Source organism: Vulpes lagopus, chromosome 22 (genome assembly GCF_018345385.1).
Source record: "Vulpes lagopus strain Blue_001 chromosome 22, ASM1834538v1, whole genome shotgun sequence".
In the NCBI taxonomy this organism is placed as follows: domain Eukaryota; kingdom Metazoa; phylum Chordata; class Mammalia; order Carnivora; family Canidae; genus Vulpes; species Vulpes lagopus.
Window position 1 is genome coordinate 25,936,219 of NC_054845.1, and position 9,437 is coordinate 25,945,655.

At 58.4% G+C, this 9,437-nt stretch overlaps 1 protein-coding gene across 5 annotated transcripts; it reads left to right on the top strand.

Moving 5' to 3' along the window:
• Window positions 1-500: 500 nt before the first annotated feature.
• On the top strand, window positions 501-8,152 carry DNAJB2 (DnaJ heat shock protein family (Hsp40) member B2). 5 transcript variants are annotated; one of them, XM_041737325.1, is made up of 11 exons: window positions 501-661; window positions 870-967; window positions 1,803-1,912; window positions 3,290-3,343; window positions 3,508-3,630; window positions 4,354-4,446; window positions 4,652-4,754; window positions 4,930-5,000; window positions 5,886-6,092; window positions 6,983-7,009; window positions 7,218-8,152. In XM_041737325.1, the coding sequence occupies exons 2-10, from the start codon at window positions 903-905 to the stop codon at window positions 7,003-7,005; spliced, it is 849 nt and encodes a 282-aa protein (XP_041593259.1). In that variant the 5' UTR covers window positions 501-661; window positions 870-902; the 3' UTR covers window positions 7,006-7,009; window positions 7,218-8,152. The 5 variants fall into 5 exon arrangements, 4 of the variants coding, with proteins under 4 accessions (XP_041593259.1, XP_041593260.1, XP_041593261.1 ...); XR_005985031.1 differs by having other exon boundaries at window positions 5,886-7,009; XM_041737326.1 differs by lacking the exon at window positions 6,983-7,009.
• Window positions 8,153-9,437: the final 1,285 nt, after the last annotated feature.

Below are 9,437 nucleotides of genomic sequence, written 5' to 3' on the forward strand. Positions count from 1 at the left end.
TCGTTATTTGATCATCCAAAGGCTATTCCTGAACCCTACAACTGCCCCACGTACTCTTGTGCAAAAAAAAAAAAAAAAAAAAAAAAAGGTGGTGGGGGGGTACACAATGTCTGTCCCGTGGAATTGACAGTCTCAAGCGGGAGGCGAACGTCCATCAGAGGAAAAATCAAACAAGTAAGGGCTGACTCGTAGCCCAGCTGGGCCCGGCGGGTCTGACCTAGTCCGGGACTCGGGCGGCCTGTTGTCGGGACCTGGTGCGGGAGCGGAGATCTGAGGCGGAGGCTTCAGGCCGGGATGGTCTGTGAGTCCGCGCGGCCACCGATCGCCCATCGCCCGTCGCCGATCGCCCACCGCCCAGCCCGCGCCCGGGGCAGCCGCCGAGGCACCCCGGGCGGCGGGCGCCTGAGTGCGGCCGAGCCCGCCCCCGCCCGTCCGGGGATGACGTAGCCGCGGCGCGAGCCCAAAATAGCCGGCCCCGCCCCCGCCTCCCAGCAGCCCGCGCGGCCCCGCAGCCCCGCCCCCGGCCCAGGCCGCCGGGCCGCCGCGGGCTCTGGTAGTTTCGGCGGCGCTGACGCAGGCCGCTGCGCACAGCCGGAGCCGCGCGGCCGGCGCCAGACGGTTCCGGCGGGGGGCGGGGCGGGGCGCCCCGGCGGCGGAGGAGGTGCGGGCGGGGGGCCCGGGGCAGGCTGGGGGGCCCCGGCCGGGCCGCTGGAGGCCGGGGCTGACGGGGCGCCCCGGGGCCTGGGCGCCGAGCTCGCGGGGCCCGGCCTGCGGGGGCCTCGGCACGGGGGGCCGCCTCCCGGGGGGGGGGGGCTGCAGCCCCGGGCAGGGTCCCTGGCCTTTGCCTGACGCCGCGTCCTGTCCCGCAGCCCCGGCGAGGCCCGTCTGGCTGACGAGTTGCCATGGCATCCTACTACGACATCCTGGACGTGCCGCGAAGTGCGTCCGCTGACGACATCAAGAAGGCGTAAGTGCCGGCACCGCGCGACAGGAAGCCTGTCGCCCCCGCACCCCAGCCCCCCTCCCGGGGCCCTTCGGAGGCCTGGCCGAGGGAACTGGGTCCTTGGAAAGGATGGGGGGCTCCCTCTGTAGGGAGGAAGAAGACTCCTGGACGAGCAGGGGCGAGTCCTTAGCGCGAAGCCCTGCAGAGAGCTGCACTGTGGGTCCTTCTCGGTGGATCCCCCCTTCCCCTTCACTCCCATCCCCAGCCCAGGGTGTGGGCTTTCTCGGGATGTCTGCAAAAATGTCCAGGGCCTGGGACCAGGAGGGACCAGTGCCGGGTACGCCCCATGGCCACACGTATTTCCAACCTCTGCAGCCCCAGTGAACTCCGGGGTGGGGGGGGGGGGCGTTAGGGCTGGGGCTTCCTCATGCTTCCTTTTTTTTTTTTTTTTAATTTTTTTTTTTATTTATGACAGTCACAGATAGAGAGGCAGAGACATAGGCAGAGGGAGAAGCAGGCCCCATGCACCGGGAGCCCGATGTGGGATTCGATCCCGGGTCTCCAGGATCGCGCCCTGGGCCAAAGGCAGGCGCCAAACCGCTGCGCCACCCAGGAATCCCCTTCCTCATGCTTCCATATTCCTCTGCTACTACAAGTAGTCCTAGCACTGGCTGCAGAGGGAAGAGACAGGAGCCCCATTAACACACGCCGCAGAGGCAGCCCTGGCAGCTAGGGTGGATGGGGAGCTGAGCGAGGAGAGGACAGTGGCAGGCTAATAGGCAAATGGGTCATTCTGTTTCATGGTGGGAGGTGCTTGCTTTTGTCCTCTGACCCACTCCTCTGAACCTACTTTTTGCAGATATCGCCGGAAGGCTCTTCAGTGGCACCCAGACAAGAACCCGGATAATAAAGAATTTGCTGAGAGGAAGTTCAAGGAGGTGGCCGAGGCATATGAAGTGCTGTCAGACAGTAAGGGCTGGGGGCCAGGCAGAGCAGCACCTATTCCCCCCCACCCCACACCATCATTTCATGCCCTATCCTCCTCCTTCCCAAACAAAGCCAAGCTGCCACCTCCCATCTCCTCCAGGCCTGTTGTTTCCAGCCTGGGATTTCAGTGCCTCCTCCTCCAACAGGGGACTCTGGGACCTTTTTTTTTTTTTTTTTTTTTTTTTTGCTGCAATTCAAGCAAGCACCTATTATGTGCAAAGCAGCCTTTTATTCTTCCCCTAATCCCCCATGCTCAGTGTCTGCTCCCCAGGATCTGGTATGGTAGTTGCAGCATGGGTCTTCACAAGGGGATGGCAGCAGGGCACATAACCTACATGTGCTGAACCTTCTCTGTGCCAAGCATTGGTGGGTATAATCTCCAGAAATCCTCACAGTCATCCTATGAGGCAGGATTTGTCATCCCCACTTTACAGGCAAGGAAACTGAGGCTGAGAGAGGTAAAGTAATTTGCTCAAGGTCACACAGCTGGAATATAAATCCGGGTCTGTTTTTTGTTTTGTTTTGTTTTTTTTAAAGATTTTATTTATTTGAGAGAGAAAGAGCAAGCAGGGGGAGGAGCAAAGGGGAGGGAAAAAAAGGGGGAAAGAATCTGAAGTAGACCCCGGGCTGAGCACAGAGCTCAACTGGGGCATTGAGCTCACGACCCTGAGATCATGACCTGAGCAGAAATCAAGAGTCGGCTGCTTAACCAACTGAGCCACCCAGATGTCCCTCCAGGTCTCTTTTTATTCATTCGTTCAGAAAATATTCATTGATGTTTAGGGTGCTGGGCCCTTGCTGGGTACTGGAGAGCAATGGAGGACAAGCAGACACTGTCCTTGTCATGATGGGTTTATTACATTTTAGTCCAGGAAGCCCAGCATTAACCAAGGAAATACTTAGGAGTATTCTGAAGGAAGGTACAGGGTGATGTTGATAGGAAATAAGAGGCACCAGGTTTTGTTCTGGTGGTCACAGAAGGCCTCTGATCTTGACCTTTGACCCACATTAGAGGTGGTGATATTTAGGCTGAGCCCTGATTGATACCATGGTAATAATTAGCAGATATTTATTGAACACTTACTGTGTTATCAGACACTGCTAAGCAGTGCACATGGATTGTCTTATTTAATTCTTGCAATGATCCTGTGTGGTTGGTGCTGTTGTTGTGTCCATTCTACAGATGAGAGGGAGCCACTGTGCGAAGAGCTGGCACTGCTAAAATTTATAGCCCATGCCCCATGTGCACCCTGCTGTCCCCCTAGCATCAGTCACTGGGCAGTTCTCTGAGGGTCCTAGCCTGGAAGGGGAGGCCATCATCCCAGTGGGAGGGAGAAATGATCTGGTCTCTTTTTCCAGAGCATAAGCGGGAAATCTACGACCGTTATGGCCGGGAAGGGCTGACTGGGGCAGGTAGGTGGAGCGGCAGCAGGGCCCGGGGATAGAAGTGGGTCACGGAAGAGGGGGAGGGCAGATTAGGGCAACAGATGCTCTCTGGAGGCGTGCCTTTGGTGGGGTGTGCGGCTCAGGGCAGGATGTGTGCCCTGAGCCCCCTCTTCATCCTGTCCCTCTTCCAGGAACTGGCCCATCCCGGGCAGAACCTGGTGGCGGTGGGCCCGGCTTCACCTTCACCTTCCGCAGCCCCGAGGAGGTTTTCCGGGAGTTCTTTGGGAGTGGAGACCCTTTCGCAGAGCTCTTTGGTGAGTGGGCTCAGGACGCCTCCGACTGGCTGGACTCCTGCTCCAGGCCTGCTCTCCATCAGCCTGGATCCCCTGAGACAGAAGGCTGAGAGGGCAGCAGAATTCCACAGACCGAAGATTTTGTGGGGGTGGATCCAGGGACAGTGGGGACAGAACCTGACACAGGCCTGAACCCATAGAGACTTGCCTTGTTCAATGACAGCAACAATGGTACATTGTTAGGCCTGCACAATAGGAGCCGTGAAAGCAAGACTCAAGAGTGCCATGTGACAATCACAGTGACGTCACACATGACCGATACCATGTTTGTGGTGATTACTATGAACCCTGTGAGGTGGGTAGGGTTCTCCCCATGTACAGGTGAGAACACAAAGGTACTCTCAGTGTGCTTGGATTCCCCCAGCCAACGGGGGAGTCGGGCCTCGTAGCGGGGTAGGCCTGACTTCACACCACGCTTGCCGGCCTATGCTGAAGGAGCTAGCCGTCTTCCCTTCCCCCCTTCATTGGGTACCCTGGACAGAATTTACCAGTGATCTTTTTCATATGTAATATTAAACAAAACAAAACAAAACAAAACTTCAGAAACAAGTCCACAGTCAAAAAAGAAAAAAAAAATTGGAAATGCTTAGCAGGTTATACTTCTAGACTGAAAGGCAGGGTTCACACATTTTGGCAGGGGGGCAGGTCTCTTTACTAGATTGTTATTCTGCTTGCTTGTTGCAGATGACCTGGGCCCCTTCTCAGAGCTTCAGAGCCGGGGTTCCCGACCCTCGGGCCCCTTCTTCACCTTCTCTTCCTCCTTTCCTGGGCACTCTGGTATGTGCTGTCCCTTTACGTTTTTTGGAAGCTCTGGGTCCTGGAACCCTGTTCCAAATGTTCTCTCCTGAGTATCTGGAGCCCTGCCTTGGGGCAGCTCTGCAGGGAGATGCTACAGAGGTTCCTGGGCGTATTGTGACTGCAGCATGCTGGGTCCAGCCTCCCTCTGACAACTTCTCTGCCTCTTCCTTTGTCTCCGTTCCAGATTTCTCCTCCTCCTCTTTCTCCTTCAGTCCTGGGGCTGGTGCTTTTCGCTCTGTTTCTACATCCACCACCTTTGTCCAAGGACACCGCATCACGACACGCAGGTGAGGGCTCCTCTGGGCTCATTCCAGGTGTAGGGGTGCAGGGGGGAGGCGGGGAGGGGGCGCTGCATACAGCTCCTTGTGGGCGGAGTCTGTCTCGGTCTCTGCGGCATCCCAGGCCATGGACAGGCACCTGTAGGATTCGTGTTCCATGAGTGAACCATGCCGTCCCCTGCAGAATCATGGAGAATGGGCAGGAACGGGTGGAAGTGGAAGAAGATGGACAGCTGAAGTCAGTCACAATCAATGGTGAGGAGCGGCTGTGTGCCCCGGTCCCTGGCAGGAAGCCCCAGCCCCTGAAGCCCCAGCCCCTGAAGCCCCCTCCACACTGTTCCTCTCTGAACTCCTTTGGGGCAGGGAAGGAGTGGCAGCCACCGGCCCCACTGCAGAATCAGAGGCGAGGATGCCAGGGACGGGGGCTGGGGCAGGGAAGTGAGGAGTCTCCGAGGGCCAGCTAATCACCATCTTCATCAGTGGGTGCCTGGTGTTTGCAGAGCACTTGACTGTTCTGAAAGCACTTGTGCACAGAACATGAGCTCTGTATGGAAACGGGCAGGGGAAGTGGGGCTGTTGGTATTTGCCCTATTTTTCACATGAGGAGACTGAACCTCCACATCATCAAATGGCCGTAACTCCCAGGTAGCATGAGGCTCAAGGCCTGGTCCTGCTTAGTAAGGTTTGTAAAGCTGGGAGTGACATCCAGGATGCAGGACTCCAGGGGCAGAACTCTTCCCACGGCGTCCCTTTGTAGGGCATGCTCAGCATGGTGTGTCCCCCCCCCCCCCCCCCCCGCCGTACCTGCCGGCTCTGGGAGCGCTGTGCGCCTAGTGCATTTCTTGGGCCGTCTTTGGTTATTAGAACAATTTGACAACATAGGTTCTCTCACTGTTTCCCTTTTATAGATGAGGAAAGGGAGGGCTAGGGAGGTTGAGTAGCTTGCCCAAGGAGACAACTTCATCCCTGCTGGAGCTTGGTATCTGCCCACGCTCATGACCACCGCGCTCGGTGCCAGAGTGCATGCATGCCAATTCCAAAGGAGGGGCTGTAAGTGCTCAGAGTTGCCATGCATGAGGCAGCCTGGCAGGAATCCCCTGGCCTGGTTGGAGGGCTTCATGGTGGCCATGATTCCTGCAGGTGTCCCAGATGACCTGGCGCTGGGCTTGGAGCTGAGCCGCCGTGAGCAGCAACAGTCTGTCACCTCCAGGTCCGGGGGCACGCAGGTTCGGCAGACTCCTGCCTCCCACCCCTCTGACAGCGATCTCTCTGAGGATGATGAGGACCTGCAGCTCGCCATGGCCTACAGCCTGTCAGAGATGGAGGCAGCTGGGAAGAAACCGGCAGGTGGGCGGGGGGCGCAGCGTCGAAGGCAGGGGCGGCCCAAGGCCCAGGACCAAGAGCCCGGCCTGGGGGGGACCCCTGAGGCTGCAAGGGGGGATGCGGCCAAATCCAGCCCATCCCCAGAGGAGAAAGCCTCTCGCTGCCTCATCCTCTGATCAGCAGGCCCGAACCACCCTGATTCGGGGCGACCGGGGGTCCTGCTTGCTGTCGGGAGCAGAGGGGCAGGGCCTGAGTTGCAGGAGCCCTTCCTCCGCTCAGCACCCCCTCATAGATGCCCCTCCCATGTCCACTTGCACTTCAGTGCGGACTCGGGATCGCTCTGCTCAGCCCACAGTTGATAGGTCCCTGGTGAGGCCCAGGGTGGGGAGCCTCAGGCCGTGGGAGGGCCTCCCAGGAGCCAGGACGCAGGCACTCCTGCCAGACGGGGAGTTTCTCAAGGGCATTAGTGGCTTGGGTTGGGCCTTCTGTGCCCAGGTCTGCCACCTGTGTTGCTGATGACGTCAAGGAAGGAGGACTTGGCCTGGGGTTCTCTGAGCCGGATCCGCAGCTACACCAGGGAGTCTCCTGTGCTCCCGTCCAGCTGCAGATACCCCACCCTGGTTTCTGTGCAGCGTTGAGCTCTGACGTGTTTCTGTTGCTTCCCTTCTGGTGCTGCTGCTCCTCCCTCGCTCTCTTCTCTCTGCACTTCCCCGCGGGCTGCATCGCTTGCTTTCACTGCCATCTGGCTAGGACTCCCTTCTTCTTTCCCCAAGAAAGCCTCAGTGTGACCAGGAAGATGCTGTGGCCGATAGGGCCATAAGGTCTTCTGGGGAGGCTAGCTGGGTGGGGCGGGCGCCTCTCATCCAGATACGGAACCGGAGCCCACTCCTCCTCCCTTCCTCTTGCTGCCTCAGCCTGCCCCAGGCCTCGGGACTAGGCAGGTGAGGCTGGCTATCCCTGGAGAGGTGGGCTAAGGTCAGGGTGCCCCAGGAGGGAGGCCTAGGAGGGGGCTGTACCCCGTACTGTTTGACCATGCATCAGGGCTCACGGAGAGGCCACAGGGCTGCCCAGGTCTGCATGCTCGGCTCTGTCCTCCACGGCTTGCTGCTGACCCTCTCTCCTGTCACCCCGCCCCCGCTCTCTCCTCAGATGTGTTCTGAGCTGGATGGCCGGGATCCAGAGCCGCTGCACAGTTCCAACAGGACAGCGCCCTCCCCCGTGCGCTGGGAGGGGACCCTCCGTTCCTCTCCCTCACCTATGCTGAGCGTAGAGCTGGGCCTGGGTGGTGGGTGGGGGCGGGGTGGGAGGCATCTGTAGTCTTAGCCTGTGAACTCTTCCCTGGGTGTTTGGTGCTGTCTCTTGGGGACTACAAGTCCCAGAATGCAACACACCCTGCCTCATTTCTGATAGATGTTAGGGGAAGCGATGCGTGGTTGTGGAGCTGTGCATCTTGGGACATGTAGTTCCAGCCCAGGTTGACTTGTCATTTGCTGTGAACTGAGGACATCTTGTCATCTGATTTGACTGTGGCAGGGGTGGCAAGAATGTGGATGAAGGGGTAGTGGACCAAGCTTCGGTTCCCCTGACACCTGTTGCTAGCGCTGGGCTTAGAGCGTACAGATCAGAGCCCTGCGCCATCTGGGAGGCTCTCGTCCTGTGGTCAGTCCTGGGATCCGAGGACCGCCCGGTGGGGTGGATGGGATCGGGTGTGGGCAGGCAGAGGGCTTGGAAGGGGAGGCGGCCAGTGTGAGAGAGTGTGTCTGTGTGTGTCTGTGTGTGTGTGGGCAAGAACACGCACACGCGCGTGGTCGGGGTTGGTGTGTGACGGGTGCTCCAGGCATGTTGCTGCTTGTATGGCTTCTTTGGCCTCTGACCCTGCTGCCCATTCTTTTTCTCCAACACCACAAGTGAGCTGCCTCTCCTCCTCCCTGCCTGGGGAGCCCCGTGGCCAGGGAGGGGAGTGGTGGAGCCAGGGTGGTGCTAGCCCTGTGACGTTGCATCTCAGAGACCTATCAAAGCCAGCTGGGCTGAGCTCAGTCCGAGAGAGAAACACTGGAAGTCAATAAAGCTGTTTCGAGAGCTTGGTGGTGTGCTGTGTCCCCGTGTTCTTCCTTTCCAGGGTGGCCCCAGAGGGACCCTACGGGACCAGTGGGCAGCATCCACCCCCCATTGCCCAAACACCTGGTGGTCACAAGCCTTTCCAGATGACAGCATAAGTCCCCCCTTTGACCAGGCTGCCCTCCCAAGTACATTGTTGAATCCGGAGAAATGCTCCGGTTCTGCCCACACACACGTCTTGTGGCCCCATGGTGGCTTTCCCCAGGCAGCGGTTCCCCTTAGCAGGGACCCACCGTCCACTACTCTGTCACACAGCTAGGACCAGACCAGATGGAGTTATGCCTCGACTACAAGCATGGGAATGCCAGGAAGTAGGGAATGCATGGTGAAAACTTGTAAAAACTCAGGCCCATACATGAGCCCTTCCCAAGGCTGGTGGCCTGTCTCTGAGGCCTGCCTTTCCCACGTGCAGTGGTCCAAGTCCACCCTGCCCAGAGCGCAGGCCCCAAACTCACCAGTACCTGGGGAAGAAAATGCCAGGGACCCCCTCACCCCTTTTCTGCAGAGATCTTTGGAGACACAGCCACTGAGCCCCAACAGGCAACTTCCCATCATCAAGCAGAGCCCTGTGGCTCCCCAGCGACACTGCCATTCCAGGAGAAGCGCATGGCTTCCTCTTCAACAGCCAGAGGGCCTGTATTGTATTTTTCTCAAAGCAAGGAAGCAGCCTGCCCTGAAAGGCATTTCAAGCCTCTACCTTGAAAGAAAGAGGGACCCTGCTGGCAGTTTGTAAAATGACTCTTTTGCCTACTTTTAGGCTTTGTGATGTCAAACACTGGCACTGAGCCTCAGCAGAACACAGTTGAGGTGTAGGGGGGCCTGTGATCTGCTCACAGGTCCCTTTGCTCCTTGTGCAGGGCAGATGGTACCTCCCCATTTTTCATGTGAGGGCACAGCCTTGGCAAGGTTAAGTAGTCCTAGGCGGCTCCAGGCCCAAGACTCTTTTTGCCTTGTTTCTACATCCACCATTTTTGTCCAAGGAAGCCTCCTGACATGCAGGCGAGGGCCCCTCTGGGGGGAATTGGGGGAGGGGGAAAGCGCCCCCTGCTCCCAGGTGGATGGATGCCTGTTGTGATGTCTCACAGGCCTGGTCTACAAGCTGCTGTTGGAGTCCAGCTAGTTTTGCTTGAGGGGTGCCAGGCACCTCACCTGCATGAGGTCCATTAGCCTGAGGCTGAAGGGCACGAAGCAGCTGGTCAAGAACTAAGAGGGGAGGCAGTAGAGAGATGAAGTGTGCCTGGTTCGAATCCA

Coding starts and splice junctions, on each gene's coding strand:
- DNAJB2 (XM_041737324.1), top strand. CDS start 903: ATGGCATCCTACTACGACATCCTGGACGTGCCGCGAAGTGCGTCCGCT. Junction 3,631..4,353: donor CCCTTTCGCAGAGCTCTTTG/GTGAGTGGGCTC, acceptor TGCTTGTTGCAG/ATGACCTGGGCCCCTTCTCA. Junction 5,001..5,885: donor GAAGTCAGTCACAATCAATG/GTGAGGAGCGGC, acceptor TGATTCCTGCAG/GTGTCCCAGATGACCTGGCG.